Source organism: Trachurus japonicus, chromosome 13 (genome assembly GCF_045865225.1).
Source record: "Trachurus japonicus isolate A0001 chromosome 13, Traja_1.0".
In the NCBI taxonomy this organism is placed as follows: Eukaryota; Metazoa; Chordata; class Actinopteri; order Carangiformes; family Carangidae; genus Trachurus; species Trachurus japonicus.
Window position 1 is genome coordinate 25,650,436 of NC_140919.1, and position 26,784 is coordinate 25,677,219.

Genomic DNA, 26,784 nt, shown 5'->3' on the forward strand with positions numbered 1-26,784 from the left:
TTTAGGCAGCCTCCATCAAGAAGTGTTGTCAAAATCCAAGAAGGTGTATCAACATGCGCTGTTGCTCAGTTTGCAGTTTTGACACTCAGCGCCTGCTCCACAGCGGTAAATGAAGACACAAAGTATCCTTAAATCTGCCCCCTGCAGACTTGGAAATGTAAACCATCACATGATTTTGAATCAGAACAAACTGGCTCATCTTCAAAGAGTCACATCTAGTGGAATCTGCAGAAATGTGAAAAAGATCCGAAGCCCCTGTGACCCCTCGTAAGCAGCTACAAGTCAAACCTAAAAAGCCTCTTCTTCTTTTCCTCCTTCGTCTTTCATTACTAAGCCTCATTACTAACGCTGTTCTCCTTGTCCACACTTTAACTCCATTACCACCAATCTGAATCTCTGAGGACATCAAAGGAGAGCATGACACCACATGTTAAGCCGTGAGCTGTGTCGTAAGTGAGGGCTTCAAATGAAGAAAAAACATCCAGAGGAGTTTGGAGTCTGTAAAGTGCTTGCCTTGAGAAACTATGCAGACATCTTCAATATATAACATCCTTGCAACTTTGTCATTATTTACTCTGACTGAGAACGAAGACACACAGCAAAGAAAACATTTGTATTTTGACACATAATATAGAATTTGAGACATTGAGGGTTGCACTTAATTCTAAACCTGTCTTGTTAAATTGATCTTAATAAATGAATAATAAACCACATCTGCATTCCACACTAGCATGTCTGTTTTCTGTGTTTGGTGTAAGATATGAACATTTTCTTTTAATATGACTTTCCTTACTTGGGAATTCAAATATTACAGATCTGATTGCGACTTTTACAAAGTTTCTTAAACACAGCACCCCCTGCATGGCAATATGCAGGCAATGCCATTGCCACTTTTTTTTTTTTAATGTCTTATTGACGTAAATCCGCTCAGGTGATTTGGAGCTGTGAGTCAGCTCTGGCCCAGGCCACTATGGCTTACTGGATTACTCACTTTCTGAAGCATTTGGCCTACATACCAGGTTAGAAATTATAAAGATATTCTTATCATTAGAGAGCACATTACTTTAAAGATTAACCAAACAAGTTGGGAAGTTACATAAAAATGTGGATACAAACAATATTTGCTTAACAAAACACATAACGTTATTACCTAGTTTTGTGTCTTGTGTGTTCATTTGAAAGTGGTTAACAAGCAGGATCTGCTGCGTTATGGCGTAATAAAATTGTGACGGACAGTGTAATGGGATCAATAATCCTGTTTACCTCGCGGCCCCTTTGTCTTGCACAAAGGGAACCAAGCATCTAGCGACATCAGTTAATCAATAATATCTCATACTGCACAGAAAGAAAATCGAATTGAAGCAATTGCAATTAAAAGGATGAGGACACTGAAGGTCCTTGTCCTTTTTCTCTGTGGGTCTCTGCCTTCCTGAGTTGTGTGCCCTGGAAATGGGTTTGTGTGCTGGACTCTGAGTAACAAAAGACAGGGAGAAAACATGCGACTGGGGACAAGCATTGTTTGACATGAACAAAACATGTTTTGTATGTTTTTCTTTGAGTGAGAATAAAGCTTTTATAGCAACAGGGTTCTTTGTTAAACTTCTATCACTTCTGTGTATGGAATGTGTTTCTACTGTAGCACTGCATGTGTGTGTGTCTCTCTGAAGCTTGTGTGGGTGTGTTTCTGGATACACAATGTACTACGAATGGCTCTCTTTTTTCCCAATCTCCCTCTGAAATCCACACACATCTGAGCCTCGGTGGACACAGTCTTTTCCCTGGCTTTCATCCCATTGTCTTCAAGGAGAAGGGGCTTGTTGCACATCTCAACCAGCCGGGGGCTCCACAGTGTGCTGACAGCATGGGGGCAACAAGAAGGGTGGTGGAGGGGCTTGTGACAGTGTATTACTCACTTGTGGAGTGAATGGGTGAATCAGCATGGTTGGCTCATAGTGCAGGATGGGCAGCCTGGGTGAGAGCAGGGCATCAGATTCAGACTGAAACAAACACTACAACGAAAACATATACAGTCCCGATCATTCTCCTTTTCTTATTCACTACATCTTTTGCTCACCCCCCCCTTCTCTCTCTCTCCTTGATGGATGCACTGGGCATGTATCATCCCTGTCCTCAAACCCTGTTTTTGTTAGGCACATATTACCCAAAACATCTTCTACAGTGTTGTGTCAAAGTGATGTGCTGGCTACCATATCAAGAGTTTAGTTAGGAAAGAAACAAACATTTTTAGACAACGTTCAGATTCCTGGTTTAAGGGGAGGTCAAAGTTCATCATATCACTCTGGTTCGTCCTCTTTTTCCCCTGAAGTCTCTGATTGTGGAAGGAGTTCCTCTTCCTCTAAAGCCAGCACCTCTTCCCTTTCGTCAAGGCCGTCGGTTGACGACTCCTCTTTGCTTGCTTGCTCTTCCTCTTCCTCGTGGATGGCTGTGATTGGATCAGAGGGGCTGCTGATGCAGTTCGGGTCTCCTTTCTGAGCCTCCTCCTGGACTTCTGTGGCGATCACTCTTTTCCACATTTCATGGTTTTCCAAAATATGCTGTGTGATCTGGCAAAACACTTTTCTTCTGCTCACCTTTTTGGTTTCTTGCCGCTCTGTCAGACACAAAACAATTAAACATCTCCTTAGAAAGTGCATGATGATACATGATTAATTTGGCATTTTAAGAAATATGCTTGTTTTCCAAATGTTAAATGAAACGACTGGTTGATTAATTTGTTTGCTTTTTTGAGAAAGACAATGCATGTTAATGAGCATCACCAGAAAATACACAATGTGAAACAAGCTAGACTGAAGCAACAATGCTCATTTACACCTGTGATCCCAGTCTCCTGGTTGAACATAAATACAACAGCCATTAAAAAAACCCTCTCCATTTGGCTTACTTTGTTGTAGGCGGACAAAAACCGGTACACATATTTATCATGCCAAGACACACAAAAAATCCTCTTAACGACATGTGAAATCTCAACAGGAAGTCGGCCATTTTAATTTGAACTTTTGACCTTTTTGATCTCCTCCTACAGTAGGGATTTCATCCGATTGACTTCAAATTGGCTACAGACCATCTAGATGCCATTCTGATCAAAAGTTATTAAAAGAATGTCTGTAGGTCAAAGGGCGTGGCTTCTAGGGCCTTACGAATTTTGGCGACTTTTCCTTTGCTCGCCATTTCACTTCGCACAGCTCTAACGCCCACATACGTACTTTATCCGATCAGCTTCAAACTTGCTGGACTTGATGATGGCTCCGCCCTGAATCGACCAATGTATTAACATCCCACTTCACTCATAGCACCCACCAGTGGTAACAAGAAGTGACCAGTTTTTTCTTTTACATGTACTGATGACACCTAAGGTAAAGGTAAAGGTACTTTATTTGTCACATATACAGCTAGTACAGTGAAATTCTTTCTCTGCATTTAACCCATCCCTGAGGAGCAGTGGGCAGCCACGGTGCGGCGCCCGGGGACCAACTCCAGATTATGAGCCAGTGCCTTTGGTCAGGGGCGCTGACTGGAGGATTAACCTAGCCGACACGGGGAGAACATGCAAACTCCACACAGAAAGGACCTGGGCGGCCGGGGATTCGAACCCAGGACCTTCTTGCTGTGAGGCAACAGTGCTAACCACTGTGCCACCGTGCCGCCTTAGTTGACCCCATCAATTTCATTCCACTTCTAAAACATGAAGAACTAGTTGGTGAAGCGATATCATGAACGCTGTGAAGCTACGAGTAACAGCAACCATGTGGCAGCATGGCCACTATCAATCCCTCGCCAAGGAAATACGTTTATATGTCTTTAATGAACTTGTATCATCATGAAAATTGATACAAGTCAAGGATGACCACCTCAGTGCCTCCATATGCTCGTAGGCAATCTCACTCATGTCGCCCCCTTGTGGAAACAGGAAGTGCCATAATTTACATCAACATTGTCAGATTTTCTCCTACAGTATGATGAGGTTCCCTGAACGCACCTGCCCACATATGCTTACCCTTCTACGGCCCCCAGATTTGCTCGAAACTTCATATGTGTGATATTGGTCTCCCTCTGAGCTCACCTGCCCACATCTGGTTAACGACCCCTGGTGGATGTACAAAATATTGCATTTTTTTTCCTGCCAGGTTTTCTCTCCCTTCTCGCTTTGTGCCACAGCCCCCGCATGCCTCAGGCCCCCATGGTTGCATTGGTGAGCGAGGGCCCGATCATCGCCGCTTGCGGCTTTAATTCCCCCTGTGTTTCAAGTCTTTGTACTAAGCTCTAGCTCAACATATCACAGCCAGATTCACACACACCGACACACATTCACACGTGGAAGCTGCACAGAACATCCACAATCTGACCTGCTGATCTGATGTGAGCAGCTCCACATCAATCCTCTCATCTCATCTACCAGGCAAGAAAAGGAACAAATATATTTCCAAGAATGTCATACAGTATCTTTACATGGGCCATTCAGAACGTAGAACGTAGCTAAATCAACTATCAATTAACAAAACACAATAATATACACAATGTGCAGCCAGCATTATGAATAACGATGAAGTGGATATCAGTTCTGTAATTTGAAACCACCTTTTCATATTAATCAAGGAACAATGCCCTTTCACGTCCCATTTAGAAATTAATTTTGGTGCACATGTTGAATAAAGCAGGGTACTTGGATATGGCTTCACATGGGCTTATTAATTCGACCCTGCTCTTTTTTCAACTCCACCAAGATTTAAAAAAAATCAAAACCTCTCAGACTCAACCCAGTGATTGATTTCCTTTTGTGAATCTCAAAAAAGAAAAACCTCCACCAACAAGTGCTGATTTTGAATCTTTACTTGACCTTCATTTTCCCTGAGAGATGAGCAAAGAATCAGACACTCTCTTCAAGTGCAGTCAAATCTCCTCAGGTCTCATCAAGTGATGTAAGCTGTGTAAGTGCTCACTGAGACAGATATCATTAGAGGACATATCCAACTCAATAGAATCAGTGACATATTCTCGGCAACATTAATAACTAAGAGGTTGACATACGAGAGTTGTCAGAACATGTCGATGCATCCTCATCCGCCGTGTCTTCCTCCTCTTCCTCCTCCTCCTCCTCCTCCTCCTCTTCTGTAACTTCCTTTTCCTCCTCTGGCGGATCGACCCAGCGTCCCGGCATAAGAGCAGCAGAGTCGTAGGAGGAGCACAGAGGCCCCACAATGTGAGTGATGAACGACTCCTGTAGCTTGGCGAGTTGCGGCGCGGACCTGTCCATGAATGGGCTGATGGGAAGGCCCAGGCTCGCTTCTTCATCACCCTAGAAGAGCACAAACATGGCAAATAAATCAGGTATCAATAAAATCTATGTACAGGACAATTTCAAGACAGTCTCAGTTACTGTCTTGAAATAGCGTCTCCAATCCAATGAACATCACATCTTAAGATTTCATGCCACATATTTGAATTTAAACAATGCAAACTGTTTTATGAGTAATGAATAGAGTTTTAAGGCTTTTTAAAATTAGGGTTAGGGTTAAGGTAACAAGCAAAATCATGATCACAGCCCCTAAAGCTTAAGTTTGCAGACCGAGCTCTGTGGAGCTCCGCTTTTATTTTATTTTTTTCTCTTTTTCTTTCTCTATCGAGCTTTGCTCTTTGTTGTTATTTTATTAATGTCTGTCTGCGTGTGTGTGTTGTTTGTGGATCTCTGGGTGTGGGGGGGGGGTTGAGTGTAATGTTGTGCAAGTGGATGTGTGTGGAGGTGTGTGTATTTTTTTCACAATTGTTTTCTTGTCTGTGTGTTTGTTTGTTTTATGTGTTGCGGCTGCTCCCTGCCTAGTGTACTGTCCGACCACTTCCCATCATGCCCATTAATTTGGACAAGTTTGCTGTATGTCTGTTGATGTTCATACTTCCCTGGGGAGTGATGTTGTGAATGAAAACTCCTTCTGGATGGAACACGACAATCTAGAAATAGAAACTTCTGTGTTCACAGACTACAAACCTTATAGTATGATGGATGAGATTGATCCAGATAATAATTTCTATGCAAAATTTAATCATAGCTGTAAATATTACTCAGAAACCAAATTTAATGAATGTATGGATCTTCAAAATAAAATATCTCTTATACACTTCAATTGCAGAAGTCTTTATGCAAACTATGACTCTATAATACATTGTCTGGACCAATTTAATTCACCATTTACCATAATAGCTATGTCTGAAACCTTGTTAAAATCAAACAAAGGTACAGATTTTGCAATTAAGGGGTATGAAATGTTTTACACAAACAGAGAATGTAAAAATGGTGGTGGTGTTGCGCTATATATAGGCAAAAACTTTGATTACAAGGTGATAGAAAATATGTCTGTGGCTGTAGAAGATGTGTATGAATCCATAACAGTGGAAATATGTATGGGAAAACAGAAAAATATAATAGTTAGCTGTATTTACAGGGCTCCTGGAGCGAATATAGAGGTATTTAAGGAAGAGATGGAAACGCTGTTTTCTTCAAACACCCAGAAAGATTTACTTATATGTGGGGATTATAATATAGATCTTTTAAATGCCAGGAAACACAAACCAACAGAGGACTTTATTGATACGATGTTCTCTATGAGTTTGTTTCCAGCAATTACAAGACCTAGTAGGATAACCCTGCAAAGTGCCACTTTGATTGATAATATTTTCACCAACATTACATATAATAGTATAGTCAGTGGGCTTTTGTATAATGATACTAGTGACCATCTACCTGTTTTTATGGTGTATGATCGTAACTATAGATTATGGAAAGATATATCAAATACACATGAATAAGAACAGAAGAATCAGTTGATGCATTCAAAGCTGACCTATTAGCTCAAAACTGGGATCCAGTTTTGAAAGAAAACGATCAGCTTATGATACATTTTTAGAAATAGTTACAGGAATGTATGATAAGAATTGTCCACTTAAAAAGGTCAATCTGAAAAATAAAAGTACAAGCAGCCCATGGTTAACAAAAGGACTGGTAAATGCTTGTAAAAAGAAAAAACATTTATACAGACAATTTATTAGATATAGAACCAAGGAGGCAGAACTGAAATATAAAAAATATAAAAATAAATTAACCACTATTATGAGGACCTGTAGGAAGGACTACTATGCTAACTTAATTGAAAGTAAGAAAAATAATTTGAAGGACATATGGAAAGTACTTAAAGCAGAAGTAAGTGATATATTTGTGTTAATATAAGTCTTAAATAGTTATATCTTCCAACAGCAATCACTTACATAGAGTGTTTGGACCGAAACACGGGTCTGTCAGTCCCTCTGCTCTGCTCTGAGCCGAGGAGAAAACATTTATCGTATCCTACAGTTTTTATCCAATGAGGAGAGAGAACGGCATGCAGGGCTGTGTGTGCAGCCAAGGGACGCCGTGAATGTGGTGACGTAGGGACGAGGATTGTTATGGTGCGTTCAAGGAAACTCGTAACTCGTGTTTTTCCGACCTGTGAAGTCATACCAGTTCAATCTGGTACAAGTTCACGGGTCGGAAGTTACGAGTGGCCGTTATAGTGCACTTTCACAACACGAGTGGGTTGCCTGAAACGCTACAAAGTCGTAAGTTGTGACTTGAAGCTGTAATTTACGGTTTCAAAAGCCTACCTGGAACGCAGCATTAGCCAAAACGACCGGATCGCTTACTTCTGCTTTAATAACATTATCAGTAGGACAAAAGAGAATTTTTACCCAGATTACTTTATGGAAAATAACAAATTAATTACAAATATGGAGGAAGTGGTGGAAGGTTTTAACAAATTTTTTGTGGGTGTTGGGCCCCAGCTCTCTAAAAAAATCATTGAGAGTGGAACGGTAAATTTTGGGTCACCAGGGGAATTAGTGGAGCGAAATCCACATACAATGTTTCTTGAACCAACAAATGAAAACAAAATAACTAGTATACTAAATCATTGTCATAACAAGACATCCACAGATTTTAATGATTTTGATATGACAATAATTTAAAAAATCATGGCCGAAATTGTTAAACCATTCACATATATTTGTAATCTGTCTTTCGAAACAGGAATTTTTCCAAGTAAAATGAAAACAGCAAAGGTAACTCCATTATTCAAAACAGGTGACAAACATCTCTTTACAAATTACAGGCCCATTTCACTCCTCTCACAATTTTCAAAAATTATAGAAAAGCTTTTTGCTAATAGGTTGAATGCATTTATTGAGAAATATAATTTAATTTCAGACTGCCAATATGGGTTTAGGAAAAAGAGATCAACCGCTTTGGCGTTAATAGACTTGGTTGAAGAAATAACAAACTGTATTGATAAAAAGAAATTTGTAGTCGGTATTTTCATTGATCTTAAAAAAGCCTTCGATACAATAGACCATAAAATTTTGTTAAGCAAGCTAGAGCGTTACGGTATCAGGGGTATTGCTCTAGGATGGTTGAGAAGCTATCTGAATGAGAGACAGCAATTTGTCAAAATAGATAATTATGTTTCAGCCTGTAGGGATATCATTTGTGGTGTACCTCAAGGATCGGTATTAGGCCCTCTTTTATTTATATTGTATATTAATGATATTTGTTTGATATCAAATGTGATGAAATTTGTACTCTTTGCTGATGACACTAACATTATTTGCTCCGGTAAAAATTTACAACAACTCCTGGAAACGACCACATATGAAATTAACAAGCTGAAAAACTGGTTCACTTTGAACAAATTATTTTTAAACCTCGACAAAACAAAGATTATGTTATTTGGTAAAAACAAAACTGATGTCCCGGTTCAAATTAAAATTGACAATGTAATAATTGAAAAAGTTGAAGAAACTACATTCCTTTGAGTGATAATCCATGAAAAAATGTGCTGGAAACCTCAGATAAAAAATGTTTTTTCCAAAGTTGCAAGAAGTGTTGGTGTCATGTGAAGAGTCAAGCATATACTAAATTACCAGTCTTTACTTTCACTATATTGCTTTTGTTTTTCCTTATTTGAACTACTGTGTGGAGGTCTGGGGCAATACCACCAATTTGCACCCATTGATCATCCAACAGAAAAGAGCTATTCGTATTGTTTGTAATGTAAAGTACAATGAACATACTAATGACTTGTTCTTGAGGGCAGCTGCGTTGAAATTCTTAGATTTGATTAAATTTAAAACTGTACAAATTGCCTATTTGGCAAAGCATAATCAATTACCTGTAATTATTCAAGGACTTTTCTGTGAAAGGGAAAGTGCCAAGAGATATGACCTTTGGGGTCAACATAAACTGGCACAGCAGCTCACAAGGACAACTCTTAAATCTATGTGTGTCTCAGTTTGTGGAGTAACTATGTGGAACAGTTTGGCTGAAAACATCAGAATCAGTAAAAGTCTAAGTGAGTTTAAAAGAAAGTTTAAACAGCAGATGTTTGACGTGTATAGGGAAGATGGGGGTGGTTAAGTGGTTAAGTTAAATTAAATTAAATTAAATTAAATTAGGACTGTTGAGGGAGTTCGCAATGTTTTTTTTGTTTGTTTGTTTATTTGTTTGTTTGGTTGTCTGCGTGCTTGTTTTTTCTGTTTATTATTATTATTATTATTAATTATTTATTTATTTGTTGTTATGTATGTCTTGATGGTGTCTTAGTGTGTAAATGGGGATGGAAATCTAAAAGCTATGCTTCGTCCATCCCCCTTTCAGGCTAGGTGTTGTTGTTTTTTGTGTTGTTGCTGTCTTGGTATGTTGATGTATGAGTTTGTTCTGTCTGGTTACTGTGTACTGGTGTGAAATAAAACACTTAAAAAAAAAAACCATATGGATACAAACATTTTATTGGTATCAGAAGCTGTTCACCTCATGAAGAACAGAACAAGTATTGAACACATGAAGCCATAGCCTACAAAAACATAATAGGTGACTTTAAATTACTAACAGTCTTTTACACTGAAAACATGTTCAACTTCTCTATTGTTCTGTAATATTTTGTGGCCATTACTCCGCATGTTCATTTTTCCATAATTGAGAGAACCACATCATAGAAATTAAATTACATTTTGATATGTGAGATTCAGATTATCTTCGGCTCTTGCATGTAGGATAAAGTCGATATCGCTCAAGTTGTTAAAACTTAGATACAGTTTGTCCCCTGTACAACTGTTTTGGCACACACAGAACATCCCAGACACACTGCCGCTGGGTACAGCCTCTTGAAACTAGGTCAAGAAGTCTACATTTAGAAAAACATCACTGGCTGTTCTGTAGGTATCAGTCATGTAAATGGGACTGTTTGCAGAAACTTTCCACGGTAATGGCTCTGAAATCAGTGTATTCATTCCCACAAGGTCACTGTTAATATAAAGTCCGACATACTCTAAATACTCAGTGTAATTATTTTTGAGTAGCTGTTCTGTCCTCATCCTTGGGATATTTGTTATTTATTAATGTTTCTATTTTGCATCCAGAGAGACAGAGCTGTAGTGAACACGTGTTATAAAAACCAAGGTGTCTGGGTCACATCTTTGGACTTCTTCTGCTGTTTGATTGACTTGTTTTCACATTGATCTTGATAGAAAATAAATGAAAAATGGAATAGTATGAATTGATTTTCTCGGTTGATAATACAGGTGACTCTATTAGGCTGCTTTATGTTACTAAGGGCCGGATTTACTAAGATCCCAGATAGCGGGAGCTAAATTGTTTGCGCCCGCTATAATATTGCGTGTTTGGTTAGTGCACGCAAAACAGCTGATCTACTAAGAGTATCCGCTAAATGAAAACACGTGCAAACCACAATATGTAAATGAGGGTTTTGCGCGTGGTATCGTTTCCGCCATGGAGAGAGTGGACAGAGAGCTGGATGGACGAAGGAACAGAATGACATTTGATCCGATGCATAGGCTACAATGACAGCATGTGTGTTCATCTCTCTCGTGCTCTGTTTAGATAAATAAACACAAATCGCTACGGGGCCCAACTCGTCATATAGTGACGAACAGGGAGCAGCTGCAGCGACAATCACACACCTAGAATGTGTGTGTGTGTGTGTGTGTGTGTGTGTGTGTGTGTGTGTGCCGCCCATGATCCAGTGGATTAATAGAGAGCTCAGGTGGGACACACGGATCTAAACGCTCTGACCACTGACCAGAGGGATCAAAGACGGGTGAAGGCAGCGGTGATGTCTCTCAGTCTGGGACCGGGACTGAGAGACGGAGCTGAGCAGCCAGGTACTGGAGAGGAGAGGAGAGGAGAGGAGAGGAGAGGAGAGGAGCGCACTGCAGGACAGACGTGTGCCGTGCGTAACGGCGCATAAAAGACTTTTAACACGGCTGAAAAACTGTTACAGAATTACCCAGACGTGAGGAAATGCAGAGATGTAAGATCATGGGGCTCTGACAGGTATCAAATCAATAAACGCATACGTTTTGGCAAAGTTGTATCAGTTAGTACATGGTTTTCAGACGTGCTAAATAAAGACGCAAAAACAGCCACCGCAATCTCTTCCTGGTTTGGTAAATCACATTGCACACGCTAAATAAATCAATTGGCATCTACTCCTCCCAGTATTTTGCACGTTCTGGCTGAAACGCCCATATTTACATATTCATCAAGGCAAACACGCTAAATGGATTGCACGTGCTATTCTGCCCGTGTGAGGGACGCAATCCTCGGTGCGTCCGGTTAGTAGATCAGGTTCCACGTGTGTTTGCGCGTGCAATCACGTTTAGGTAAGGTAAAGGTACTTTATTTGTCACATACAGCTAGTACAGTGAAATTCTTTCTCTGCATTTAACCCATCCCTGAGGAGCAGTGGGCAGCCACGGTGCAGCGCCCGGGGACCAACTCCAGATTATGAGCCAGTGCCTTTGGTCAGGGGCACTGACTGGAGGATCAGGCTAGCTGGCATGTTTTTAGTGGTGGGGGAAACCGGAGCACCCGGAGGAAACCCACGCAGACACGGGGAGAACATGCAAACTCCACACAGAAAGGACCTGGGCGGCCGGGGATTCGAACCCAGGACCTTCTTGCTGTGAGGCAACAGTGCTAACCACTGTGCACAAGTTTTAATACACGCAAACCTTTAGTAAATCCGGCCCATAGTGTGTTGTACTTTCATACATTGTGACAGTCATGTATTGTGCATTGGTGTTTGTTTGCTAATGTCAGGGCTTTCAATGCAATTCATTACTGTGGGAGGTCAGAGGGGCAAAGCTTTAATTGCTATGGCAACCAGAAACCTGGATAGCAGATCAGATAGTGGCTCCTGATAGAGATGAATATGTGTGTGCATGTATGGTAAGAACATGGGTTGGGTGCTAATGTTTGGAATATCAAAGTGGTGCATTGCAGAGCATAATGTAAATGCATTTGTATGTGTGTGTGTGTGTGTGTGTGTGTGTGTGTGTGTGTGTGTGTGTGCGTGTGCGCACGCATCCGTACTGACTGTGTTGTCACAGAGTCCTGTCCTTGTGATCTTCCTGTGTGGCTGTGAATGAGAGCTGTCAAGGATGACACATTTAGGTCATCCTTCTCCCTTCTGAAGAGGAAAACATACGCACTTACTCCGTCTCTCACCCGCTCTCTCTCACTTCATCCACCCCCCGATGCTCCCGCTCATAGGACATACATAATTCTCAAAGCTATTATGAGGACTGAACAGAAGGTTTGAGAGAACTGGCAGAATGCTAAGCATTAGACACAGATCAGAGGGAGGACATTTTCTTTATCAGCACAGTTCTGATTAGAGGGTTCGTAGCAGAAACACAGTGGTCTGATTTACTTGCACAAATCCCCTTCATTAAAAAATGACTGAATGAACAAAACAAACAAAACAAAATTCAACTGTGCACAAATACACTGAGAAAAAAAAATCTGCAATTGCTTCCATTCTGGCTCAAGAGTCTCCAATTAGCGCAACACCACTTAGAGCCTGTTGTTGCTAGGCAAGTAATCATAGCTCTCTGGCTAATCAGATTTTATCTTTGTCGACTTGAACTCACCAATCAGAGGCATTGCTAGTTACGATCAGGATTTGTTGCCAGGCATCTGTCTACAATAGTCTCTCACAAATTCATGAGCTAGAAATTGTTCTAAATATTCTATTTCTATTCAGAGGGAACATGCACTTAACACAAAAATACCCTGCTGAAGGGTCCTCAATCCCTGATCTGCAGAGGTGCTATTATGTGGTTGACTGACCCATGGCCTTCTTGGGGAAGAAGGAGGAGAAATACCCCTTTGGATCAATGGAAAATTAAAATGCCATTTTATCCCTTTTTACGGTATATATTATTTCATTGTGTGTGATTTCTTGTTTTTGGACTAATTATTGTTATATAGCTAGATATTTGATCTGAAGTTAGGTTTTCAAGGGCTTTGCACTGACACATTTGCACATGTGTACAAAATGTGATACACTGTAAAATAATTATGCTTTTCTTTCAGTTTTTCACTTATCTGTACCATTTCATTTAATTAAGCATTTGTTTGTTTTTGATGCTTTAATAAACAGATTGCAGATTATTGTCAACACCGAGTTAAAACTAAAGCAGTCTAACACAATAGTCCTCTAATAAACCCTAATTTTATAACCAAGGGAAACAGTTTTTAGAGAAGGTTTTCACACTTATAGAGTCCCATCCCATTTGGGTAAGATTAAAACACATCTTTGTGTATTGCAGTGCAGTCCAAAAACTACACCCCCCAATAAGGACTCACCATTATATTATATATAAGGGAGAATTTATTACAGTGGGCCCTAGTTTGGTGGCGCAGCGCAGGTGGCGCAAGGTAGCGCAGCCGGTGTAATGCAAGTTTCGACCAGCGCAGCCTAGCGCAAGGTCAGATTGGCAGATTGGCAGATCGCGCTGCGCTGAGATAGGTGTGGCCGCGCAGCAGGGGGAGGCGTCACAGATTCAGCTTGGCACAGTGGAAGTTTCGTGCGAAATTTGTCCCGCCAAGGGTGCGCTGAAAGCTCGCCACCTCAAATCAGGTCAAATGCAGTGAAAGTTTGGCTGACTGACGTGCAGTGCACACACGTCACCAAGACCTCACAGGCAGGTTTCCACAGTTCCAGGCACATTTCAATGCAATAAATATCCACAATAACCACTATTTAATGCAACTAATGGAATCAACACGTGAATTTATATCTATATAGATTGTCCCATCACATCTGACGTCAGATCAAAGGCACGCGTAATGGAAACTCCACCTGAATTAGGGACGAACTGGCACTAAAAAGCAGCTGCGGATGTCCCAAGAGCAGGACTGAGGGTGATCCGCTTTATTTATTTATTTACTTATTAATTTATTAGCGGGTGAGCGACCGCGTCGTCACGCAGACAAAACACAAATCATCATCTCTCTTAGCCCACCACAACATCCTCGGTATCAGAGAGTCAGTATATAGCCTATACTCAGCATCTCTCATCACAGAAAAAAAAGAGACACGGACAGACAGACAGAGAGAGAGAGAGAGAGAGAGAGAGAGAGAGAGCGTCCTTTACCCTGATTTCATTCCTGTTACCATGGTGTTTGTTTATGTTGTGATTAGTGTACACCTCTCATCTTTCTTACACAGGGTTTGAATAAATGTGAGTTTCTTTATTAGTTTATTAGTTGTTTTTTACACTGGGCAGCGGTTCTCAGTGTATCAGATCAATTAAGGATATTAGTAAACTCACTATTCGGTCACTCTGAGCTCGGACCTCCGGACCAAAACAGCTGTTTCCTCCTGGGAGAGGTTCGGCCTCTGGCGTCGCTGTCTCCTCCGTCCATGTCAAAGTATAAAAAATGACAAACTTGCAGTGCGCATCGCCCGCGGCGCAGTTAAAGGTGAGGAGAGGAGCTCATTTGATTGGTGAAGATCCGAATCGGCTGTGTTAATCCCACTTCACGCCTTTCTCTCCTCCTCCTGTCTCCCTCCCGCCCTGTCTCCTCCCCCTTTGCCGTTTGCGGCGGCAGGAGGGACGAGGGGAGGGCCTGCGCTGGCCTGAGTCGGACTGCGCTGTCCTGCATCGGACTGCGCTGTCCACCAAACTTGCAAAAAAAGTACCAGCTGAATGTCTTTTTTAGCTTCTGTTAGCAACACGTTTTGCACATGGATATATTTAGGTCTTACTGTGTACATTGCCGTCTCTCTCTGTACAAATGCCACTGACTGAGCAGCTAACAACCATTTGGTCCCCTTAGTTTGCAGATATCTTCATATTCATACCTGTTCGTAGAATTCATTGACGATCCCCTCCGTCCACTGCAGGTGTAGCTCCTTACACTTCAGCGGTCCATTGACATCAGCCAGCTTGATGCACATCTGGCACACCAGCAATCGGTCGTTCTCGTTGGTCCAATCAATCGCGGACACTCTTTCATCACCCACCTGGGGAGATGTTCACAGGGAGGTTATGTGTTAAAAAAAGAGAAACTCACTCATGGATTGTAAGAAATTCCCTACTGACTGGTTGTCAACATGAATTTAGGACAATCTGCACGAAAAGGTAATTTTTACTACAGGAACTGATCAAAAATATTAAATAAAAGAACCTGAGAAGAGATAATCAGTAACTACTTCTGGATGGTCACGATTTCAGATTACTATCTTTACCTTTGCATTAAATTCTGCGAGGAAATCAAAGTGCTTTTTGAGGTCAGTGGCCAGGATGGCTTCAATGACTAGGAAGCGGAAGCGCTTGAACTCCACGTGCTCAAGGTTAACCAGGAAGTTATACTCGGGTCGAGACATGAAGAGGTTCCAAGCTGAAGCTGCATGATGGTTTTCTAGGACCGATCTATCGTTGTATAGAAGGGCCTGCAGCAGAGGAGAAGACAGAAAGTGAACTTAAAAGAATAGTTCACGCAAAATTCAAATTGCACTCGTTTTTTGGTGTGTCTTTTTGTTACGAAGACAGTTGGTATCCATTTGCAACTGTTTTATGGGCATGCACTGCTACGCTGAGACCCCCTGTAACTCAGAGAAGGCAAGGAGGACTCAGAAACGTCTCCCAGCCCTTAGTCGACATGAGGGTGAGTAGATAATGAGTGCAATTTGAATTTTGAGTGAACTATCCCTTTAAGATACAATTATAGCTACTGCGCGGCAATGGTCAGGGCCTCAGAAATGGACCAGCCAGGCAGCAGTTGTCAAGGCAGACTTGAAAAATTGTCAACATGTCAGAAATTCTGTTAATCTAAAAGAAAAAAATTCAATAATACATAAATTACATCTGGCTTATTGCAGCACATATCACAGCTTGGTGTTTGTTTAGGGTAAGAGTCTACACATGCTCTTTGTCCACATACAGTAAAAGCAGAGACTTCTTAAGAGTCCTGAAGTTGCAGGAATGCCAATTTATTTACCTGTGGTGCACTGGTAGCTACTAGAAAGGCGTTGGTTCTTCCAGGGTGGTCATAGTCATGCATGGCAGCGGCTACATACAGGGCCATGAGCTCCAGGCCTGGGATAAGGCCAGCCAGGGAGCCGTAGCCTTCCTCCAGCACAAAGTTCATCTTGGATGCCAGGAAGCCTGTGGCACCGGGTGTAATGCCGTTCTCTGAGTCTGCAGGCAGAAAGAGGCCACTTTGATTTCTCACTATAAAACTTAAGGTGTGATTAGATCAGTTTCTCAAATGGCAATGATAGAGAAATAATAAATAATAAATAAATATAGCAAGTGAAGAGTGATGGTGGGTGTACTGTAGCATAATTTGCTATCACACTGTGCTTGTGAAATTGTTACATAAAGGGGTGTAAATAAAAAAGGCGGAAACATTTGCTGAAGTTGTATGAGCTGACTGTGGGTCAGGGCCAATAAGGAAGACCTTAATTATTCAACTATATGTACATAAGTAACTCATTGTGTGCTCACTCATCCTCTGTTTGTGTACACACTGCCTGTGAACTGCCTACCTATTGTGACTCGGTTTCTGTTTGTTTTGAAAGCCTCAGTGGATGTGTGCAACACTAATACAACTGCTGTGTTACAGTACATGTTTTATCCAGATACAAGTATTTTCATGCTACAAACATTTTTTTTTTTGTAATTCTTTTGTAAAATTACATTTGATGACTTAATTAAGTAATACATTTTCTTCATCCTGCTCCTTTTCATTCATGGTGATAATGTGTACATTATGTAAATATGTGCAACCATGTGAAGAATGTATACCATGAATGGAATAAATCAAAATTAATGAATGAATGAATGAATTAGAAAGTGAAGAGAAAGCGAGAAAGAGATAACAGGAGATACAGGAAAAACAATAATAATGACAATACTAATATTCTTTTTTTTTTTTTTTTAAAGGGCTTTAAATAAATGTCACCATTTCATGTGCCACAATATAGCTTCAAACTAATTTACATCTTCAGTCCCTCTGTGACCTTTGTGGTTCATGGTTGGCATCTGAACCGCTAAGGCTGATGGGTGCACAGAGGTTGGATTTGTTAAGACGTAAAAAAAAAAAAAGTGATTAAAAATGAATGCATGTTGATGATTTACACCACTATAGCCAACAACAACAAAACAATAGAGATTTACAGTATCCAGAATAGAGGCACGTGGGAATGACCTGGAAGTTTTGTCATGAGAAACCACCATGTGTGTATGAAGTCCTCACCAGTGTGTATCCCATTCTCAGTGAGCAGGCAGGGCAGGCCTGGCACAGGCTGAGTGGTGAGGTACCAAACAGCATGCAGCACGTCAGTGGCATGGATCCGGTTGTGATCTGAAGGGAGTAAAAATACATTCTTGCTGACACCAGTGGAGGGCACTAAGACCACTGTAATAACATCTCATTCATTCATGCCACTGCTCAGTTTAAATCATTTTACAGCTGAACACGATAAGGCTGAAAAAACAAAGCCCCTTTTTTACTCATGCATCTGTAGAGTATTTGAAATAAATTCAGTACGAGGCTCCTGTGTTACTGTACTTGACATCACATCAGTGCTAAGGATTTTTACAAAAAAAACTCTGACTTGTGTAACTTGCAAATGTCTCCACTTTTATATCTGAAGTGCCGTAACACAGGTAACTGTAACCCCTAACCCTTTTCAAACATTTAGGGATGAAATTCTTTCTTTGAAAGGGACTGATATTGATAGTAGTCGAATGCTATGATCCTAAAGCTGGATATAGATATAAGTCACTTCTGTAGATGAATTTGGTAAAATCTGCACGATACATAATGCAAAAACAACACATGTTGTGATGAGCAATAGAGACAGTTAGTATTTCACAGTGCATAATTAATAACTGCCTCCCAGATACTGTGCTTATGAAAAAGGCTATGAAAAAAGGATATCTACAGTATAAGAAGTTATTTATATTTAATTTAAAATGTACAGGTAACGTCATTAAAAACCACAGCCTCTAACTGTTCTGACTGTAGTCACATGTTCTTGGTAAAAATTTATTTTTTCATGAATTGATATAAACACCATAGATTTGATCCTCTTTTGATATTAAACCCAAATATAACCACATGATATTATTATTATCAACTGTAAAAAAAATAAATAAAATAAAAATATATACATGCCAGAAACTGAAAGGGAACATGCTTGTTATTGTTACAGTTAATGGTGCCTTCGATTCTCTGACAAAGCAGTACATCCACCTTGTGGCAGATAAAGGTAAATGCTCCACAGTAATACTTCATGTGAACATACTGTACAGTAGAGGGGATCTTCTACTCACAAGGGATGTCCCTGTAGCCGTTCTCCAAAGCATGGAAATAGTTCATGAACTCCTGTACAGGAATCCTGAAGGTCTCAAACAGACCTGTGTCCTCAAAGAGCCTATAGGAAACCTGGAGAGAGAACACACGGGAAACAGCATCACTGCCGAGAATCCAGCATGTATTAAAAGTATTACATGAATAAATTCTGAATATCAATTTGCAGGAGGGTTGTTAAATCTTAATTAAGTCCCAGTATTACTTTGGCTCATCGTAAAAGGTATATTCTTGTTTTGCATTAATGCGTTTTAGTGGCACTGTATCTGAGAAGCTTTTTCAGGTACAACCAATCAGCGATCAATTGAATGCTGCTATTTTATAACATGCTTTTGTTTTTATTTATTGTATTTTGTACCAGGGAACATCTATGTATGGGACAACGGATGGAAATTAGCCTGTGGCTACAATCCGGCTTGTTTACGATTTTATGTTTCGTTCATGAACTTGCACTGTCCCACTTCAAATAAATTGAATTGAATTGAATTGAATTGAAATCTGCTTGTTAACCTAGACAATCCTGCAGTTCTGAATGACACCCAGTCCTTACTCTGGATATTTATAGCTTCGCAAAATACTTGTATCTGTCACTGATATTTTGCATTCATGCTCTACTGCATTGAAAGCTACTGTCATCACCACATTAAGTTGCTAATTACATTAACGGGAAAAGTTCTGTCAATAGTTCCTTTTTGGGGCATTGTTCATACATGGACAGGTCGCAGCCTCGCTAATAAGCATTTACCTGACTGAGGATGCAGCCCGTCTTGCCCTGAGTCCTCTCCACTAGACTGAAAATGGGAAAGTTCCAGTTGTTGAGTTGACTCATCAGAGGCTCCAGCCCTGGCATCACTAGAGGCTCCGGGGCCAAGATGGGTTTGTCCTGACAGGTGAAGGCAGAGGGGGAGGCACAGAGGAGAAGGCAGTACAGTTTTGTATATATTTTAGCCTGGAGGGCTACAAGTATTTTCAAATGATTTATCTTATCTTTAGACATATCTAATAATGGCAGTAACGTACATGTTGCTTTGGAGGAATCCTGAAGCACATTTCAAAGTTCATTCTAACAGAGGCTTATTTTGTCAATGCCACATTAAACCTGTTCGATCTCCTACCTCTGGTGATGGCAGGAGTGGGTGAAGAACAATGCCCTCTGGTGGATATTCCCTGCAACCTTCCCTGGCCTCAGGCGGCTTCTTGCCTCCCTCTCCCTCCTCTTCATTCTGTGCAAAGTCACTGCTGTCACTGTGGTTGGTCTCGTAGGTGCTGTCGTAGGTGCTGTCGTAGTCTGATGAGGCTACTGCTCGCTCGTCTGGTGTGGGCAGGGGCATTAGACGTTTCAAGAGAAGATCGGTACAAGTGAATCGAATTAGAAGATGGGGCAAATGAGGCAGTACAACATAATATTGTCATTAAATTCACAAATATGTCTGTCAATGTGGAAACTTCAAGCTTCATTACAGTGTTGTGTTTGTGGAAACACTGCTCTCCTATTAACGGTCCAGTGTGTAATATGGGGGGTAAAACCGTGATATCTAGCGTTCAGATTCTAGTTTGCAGCACTCACTCAATCGCTCGCACTCACCCCTCCCGTCAGCAAAGTGACGGTGGCATCCGAGGACAAAAAAACTTGTTTACTGTACCACTGCTACGATTGGGAATATTTCAGGAGCATGGAGCGATGAGGTGAAGATCTAAACCTTTTTACAATATGTCTGCTGTTTCCTCCTCCTTCTTCTTTCCTTCTTCGTTGGTTTATTTATGCATGGAAACTTGAAAAAGGTACTCTCTAGCTGGATTTTCAGTTTGGGCTGCCGTACAAACATGGCGGCGCAAGATGGCGACACTCTCTAAAGCAAGACCCTTGCTATATGTATAAAGAAGAATAATAAGGCTATGACAACCAATCAAATTTTATTTTATAGTGATTATACACTTTTATAAAACGGAAAGGTGAAATCCGGTGATCTGATTGGTTGTTAACCGTGGTTTATTCTAAAGCCTTATCACAGCGTAAACTATCACTCTGCGTCAGGCACGTATGACTGGTATGAATGGAAGTTGTTGTCATGTATCCATGACAATGGACTGTTGCAGTCCGTAGCCAAAGACAGCTGATGTTTTTATGATGTTAAAAAATGGACTAAAGTAGTTGAATTCACATGTTTAAGGTGAACTTTCACCTCCGGGGAGGGTTAACAACGGTAGAGGGGACTGAGCAGTGACTTTCAGTGCAGAGCTAATTTGGAGCTAACGTCTGGAGAGGTGGGACTATTTTTTTTCACAGTGAGGCTATTTTATTGAATAATATGTATTTCTGGTTGAATAAAACTACATGAAATTGATTGCGTATCCCTCTTTCATATTGTCATTATTGGTAACCGTTTTATAAAAGCAATATATCACGACAGGCCGTGGTATATGCTCATTATACCACGGCTAAGGGGCGTAGTTCGGCCCGACGCGAAGCGGAGGGACAACAACCCTTAAATATATTCATGGGTAGTATATTCAAAAATAAACCCTGCCAGTTATTACACACTGGACCTTTAAGCTGCATTTACTTGACTCTATGGTACAAACTTTACAATGTATGTCAGAAAAAAGCTGTGTCAGTGGTTTAATTCTGTAAGGTGCTATTCCATTGAGTGTATAGGTGCATATGTGTGAGGTAGAGCCCGATCTCAAGCTGGTTATGTTGTGTGATCTTAATTGTTTTTCTTTTTATTATTGTCATGTTTTCCAGCTGCAAACCTACAAACCTTCTCTGCTATTTACCTGGATGGGGTATTCTGTCTCCTTTGTCGACAGATTCTACTCCATGGTTTAGTCGGTTGTTGAACGGCCTGCCACAGCTGACAGAAACACAGCAGAGAAACACGTTCAAGGGACAAACTCGGATCCACCCTGTTCATTCGCTCTACTCTGCTTATTGGGATAAGACCGTTACCTGCCGCAGAGTGATGGAGGCCGCCAGTGAGGGGTGGTGGAGCTCGGGGCGCTCTGACTGTGAGTTAAGGCTCTGTGATGGCTCTTGGGGGCCACAGAGCCAGGTTCCCGCTCTCTTAGTGGCTGAGCCGGCTCAGGAAGCTGTACTGGACATGTCTTTATCGTAGGACTGGAGACGGGGGTGCCCTGGACGGGAGGAGACGGGCACGGAGAGCCCAGAGGTGATATGTTGGAGGGGGGGAAACCTGAAAAAGAACATTTCTATGATGATTTTTCTTTAACCTTCATAAAATCCCCAGTATACACAAAGGTAGCGTTGTACACTACACACACACACCTGGTCTCCCCAGTGGTTTGCTGTAGAGATGGTTGGAGGTGACAGGGACAGCACAGGAAGCAGACATGGAGCGGCTCTTTGAGATGGTCATCATCACTGAGTTGTTCCATGATTCACTGGTTTTATACACGGAAACAGTCAAGATCAATAAGTGACTGTGACCCCGACACGTCATCTCGATTTGTTACAATTCCAACCTATTGTGCTCCTTATGGTTTCAGTGAGTGTGTGTGTGTGTGTGTGTGTGTGTGTGTGTGTGTGTGTGTGAGTCACTCAGAGATATGACCGTACCTGTCTGTGGTGTGTTTGATGCTGGCGGAGCGATCCCGGCGTACAGGGCCCGGCTCGATGGTGGGCAGCCCCGTGGCCGAGGTGGTGGTGGTCCATGTTGATGAGATTCTCCTCAGCAACCCTGGGGGCAGACTTCGCCTTAGACGCTGCAACGCAAATACAAAAATACACACATATACATTATTCACAGAGACAAGCTGAAAAGTCCCTACTGGGTCTCTATACCCACTGACATTAAATCATCACAATTTATTTATTTAATTATTTATTTATTTAAGGAGGACAATGCACATTAATGAACATAATAAAATGTAAAGGTGCCAGTGTTAGCCAACGGCTAGTTTCCGACTGTAGTCCTACTGGCAAGGTGTTAAAAGCCATTAAATCACAACATTTGATAATAAGCTGAAAAAGAGACATATTTAAAATGTACAACTATTACAATAGCTGTTTTCTCCACCATCAAAAAACTAGAGGGATGGGGCGGTGCGTGGCGCAGTGGTTAAAGCAGCCGCCCCATGTAGAGGCCACAGTCCTCAACGCAGGCGGCCCCGGTTCGAATCCCGTGTCGGGCAGACCTTTCCTGCATGTCATTCCCCCTCTCTCTGCCTCCCCCTTTCCTGTCTATCTCACTGTGCTATCAAATAAAGGTGAAAAAGCCCAAAAAATATACTTTAAAAAAAAAAAAAAAAAAACTAGAGGGATGCCATATTTGTTCTTCCAGCTCATTCCTGTTTTTTTTTTTTTTTAAGCATATGGAAGGCAGAATGGTAAGTAGAAAGGAGACATGTCTGTTTTCCCCCTGTGGTGTCAATCTATCCAATGTTGTAAAGTTTGTTGTAAAGCCACAAGCTAAACTCAGTTATTTGTCAGCTTTTATATTTGTACACTTTGTGGATTTTTCAAACACACACTCACATGCAAACACACTCCCTCCCACACACACAGATCACAGGGGTAGAGCAGAATACAGAGGGCAGCAGAGGTTCAAACTTCACATAGAAAAAACAAGTGTCTCATCTCTCTTTATCTATTCACTTCTTAGGGCAGACAACTATACAAACACTGTCACTAACATGCAAATGTACAAATACATAAATCTCACATCTATATCCTTCTACAATCTAATCAAAGATTCCTAATAGTGTGTGAAAGAACCATGTCTACATTTGCTACTGTGAGTTTTATTATTGTTCAAAATACAATTTAAGTGCAGATCTTAAACATACTGCAATGCAACGATATTGTAGCTGATGCTCTCTTTAATGATTTCTTTTTCACACTACAGAGAAACAATCCTCTTATAATCTTATAACATTACAGTGTTCTGTGCACAATGTGTGGTGTGATCTGAAATAATATGAATCTGTTTAGAAGCTGCTATAAACTAGATAAATAATGCTGTCAGAGAGAAGGAGACCCAGGATGAGACTTGAATCTCTTCTTCTGCCACAGGAAAAGGGGAGTCTGGGCCTGCCAGATTTAAATACTGCTATTGGGCTGCGCAGTTAAATGCAGCAGTGACATGGATTAGAAATGATCCTGAAACTGGGTGGGTCCAGATAGAACAGAGTACAGCTAAGGTTATATCTTTATCAACACTGCCCTTTATTAACAAATTGTTAATAAAGGGCAATTAAACCCAATGATTTTCCTACTGGGAGCTATAGCAAAGATACATTTTACAGATACTTTTACTGATTGCTACGAAAATGATAACTGTTAACTGGAAAGATACAAAACTATGGACCATAAATCATTGGGTACAGAGACTGAAAAGGGTCTACACAGTGAATGACTGCAAGTCTACAACTGAAAATGGAAACTTTTGAACAGACTGATGGAGGGATATGGGTTATTTTAATATTGTTGTGCTTCTCTATAATTGATAGGACATTGCTGTACATTCCCCTTTTGGTAGAAATATCTATTTTCTATTTGACTTACTTTCATTTCATTTTTATTGTATTTCATTTACTTGTATTACTCTAATCAATATTTTGTTTTGTGCTAAAATGAAAATAAAAAATAACTAAATAAAAAAGTTTTAAAAAAAATTCTGTCAGAGTTGTACAATGGGAAAAGAGTTGTACAATGTGAAAGGCAAATGAACGTTATGCTGACAGAAGCTACAAGCTAAAGTTAAATTGTTCCAGAGCTTTTAGTAACAAGAAATGAAACAAAGTGTTCTGCTGTCCTGTTGAGCCAAGTCACACACAAAAAAAAAAACCTGAGTAAGATGTGGCCGTGGGTCACCAACATTTCAGACTACCTTTACGTAAGTGCTATTTCTGTCCTTACTTCAGAGCTGTACATCGGGGCAACACAAGTCAGCTGAATCACCAACTTTAACCCGTTCCCACATGCAGACAGCATCTCACCAAGTTCCACTACATGGGTCAAGCATTTGAGTGCACTCAGGCAGCGTTAAAGCTGCTACTCACTTTCCTGGTAGGCTACCCTGCATTGCATCACACGCTTTATTTAGTTTCCTTACAGCCTTAAGTGCCTGCATACATTTTGAAGCACCAGCCTTGTAAAACATTAAAAAGCCCTGTGGAAGTCTGTGCGTCATTGTTAGCTACATTAGAGCCCCACACTACGCCAGCAATGAGTGAGACAAAGGGAGGGGGGCGTCTACAAAGGAAGAAGTATACTGTACCTGGGTTTACTATTGGTATGTGCTTGAGTATACAACAAAGCACACAACAAATTACCAAAGCAAAGCGCAAGCTATGATACAGCTGGTTATACAAACACAACAATTCAATTCTTCTCTGATCCAAATAATATTTTCCTTCACTGGTTGTGATGTTTTACTTCCTACTGGGAAACATTCTTTAACTTTAAAGGGGAACTCCACCGATATCATGCATCAAAGTCTGTTTACCGGTCTTGGGGAGAATCACTGTACACATGAAAAAGTTTGTAAAAAACCTTTTGAGCTCCAGAGGGAGCAGTGTGGGGGCTGATAAATCACACTGGTTGGGTGTGAAGACTAGACGTTTTGAAAATGAAAATAATCTGAGGCTGTGGAGTTAGAAAGAAATGAAGTTACCAAACTTCAGTTGCCTGCTCCTCATTTCTGCTCGGGGCTAGCTGCTGCAAACACAATACATCTGAACCTCTGCCAGGGTTTTAAAAGGTTTTGGCATATCACAAGTAGAATTGTATTCATCTTGTGACCCCTTATATTTTTGGGGGGTCATCTGAGAGGTCCAGATCCTCAGGTGAGTTTTAATTGTTGTCATCTATATAAACAAACGACCAGCTGAAGCTGTTTTTGAGCAGAATTTCTTAAATTCATGAACATTGAGGCTTCTCACTCAAGGACGACCAACGAATGCTTCCTAGTAGCTGTTGAATTTCCAGTTCCTTAGTGTTTGTAATACTATCCAGGGCTTGAACCATGACGACCAATTTAAAATTCTGAACACTTAATATAAATGAAAGACACAAAAATGAAAAAAACAAACATACACATTTTAAAGAAAGAAAAACTCTTACCTTTGGAATGGCGAGTCTCTCTGTTTTTTCGGGCCCCTCCTCCGAGTCAGAGCAGGTGTGTGTGTCTGCTGGGATGCGAGGCCGGTGCAGTGGCTGGAGACTGAACTGGGTGCTGAGGAGGTTGCTGACGGCCTTCAGAGAGCTGCAGGTGTTAGGGGGCAGCGATGGGTCTGCCAGCAGGTCTGAGATCAAACCATGGGCCTCACCCATCACCGCGATGTCCACTACCACATTGGTCCCCGAAGACTAATAGAGAAGGTGGGAAGGAGAGAGAGACGGGGGTATATAATAAGATAATCATTGTTTGGTCTAATGCAGTGATCAAACAGCACAACAGGATGGTGTTTGCCCTAACGATACTAATTCAAGCTGCATCCTACAATGTGAAAACATTAAAAGACATCCTACAGCATCACTATAAGGACTAACATACCTCACTCCAACCCCACACATAGTTAGCTGTCAATGATTCAGTGTATTGACTGATAAGCTCAAAGGCTCATCTATGTCAAACGTCAACCATGTGTGGTCTCAGCGATGGATTTCACTGTTAATGCCAACATGTGCTAATCAGCACCTCTTTAGCTTATAATCAATTTCCTCACACCCTGAAACACATGTAACCCCCCACATCACACACACAGTTATGTTTACTCATGTCCAGTGCATGCATGCAAAATGTAACATTTGTAGAAAGGAACGTCTTTCCATACAAATGAGTCTGGAAGCTAACAACACAATCGGCACATGAAATGGGACTTGAGATGATGAGAATTTGGATGTAATTCACAAATCGTCAAACAAAAAAATCTCAACTGTCCCAACAGTCCAACTGTTTGAATTAATCAGATAATCTGAGCCATCTTCTAAAGGAAGGTAGCCTTTATTTTTTTATTGTTCTGCAATAATACAGTGAAAACATGACATTTTTATGTTCTAAGATCACCAACAATGGGTCAAATTGTGTTTTTAC

The 26,784-nt window shown here is 40.9% G+C and overlaps 1 protein-coding gene across 2 annotated transcripts in view; it reads right to left on the reverse strand.

The window, feature by feature from the left end:
* Positions 1-1,404: 1,404 nt before the first annotated feature.
* LOC146976032 (cGMP-inhibited 3',5'-cyclic phosphodiesterase 3A-like) overlaps positions 1,405-26,784 on the reverse strand; it is a 71,982-nt gene continuing 46,602 nt past the window's right edge. For both annotated transcript variants that reach the window (XM_085795545.1, XM_085795546.1), the window contains 14 exons: positions 25,812-26,057; positions 22,305-22,450; positions 22,014-22,129; positions 21,678-21,921; positions 21,506-21,582; positions 19,843-20,039; positions 19,473-19,610; positions 18,691-18,802; positions 17,609-17,716; positions 16,349-16,548; positions 15,597-15,800; positions 15,210-15,371; positions 5,047-5,314; positions 1,405-2,611 (listed from right to left, as the gene is read on the reverse strand). In XM_085795545.1, the coding sequence (XP_085651671.1) occupies positions 2,295-2,611; positions 5,047-5,314; positions 15,210-15,371; positions 15,597-15,800; positions 16,349-16,548; positions 17,609-17,716; positions 18,691-18,802; positions 19,473-19,610; positions 19,843-20,039; positions 21,506-21,582; positions 21,678-21,921; positions 22,014-22,129; positions 22,305-22,450; positions 25,812-26,057 (2,535 nt within the window). In that variant the 3' untranslated portion in view covers positions 1,405-2,294. The remainder of the gene's footprint in view (positions 2,612-5,046; positions 5,315-15,209; positions 15,372-15,596; positions 15,801-16,348; positions 16,549-17,608; positions 17,717-18,690; positions 18,803-19,472; positions 19,611-19,842; positions 20,040-21,505; positions 21,583-21,677; positions 21,922-22,013; positions 22,130-22,304; positions 22,451-25,811; positions 26,058-26,784) is intronic.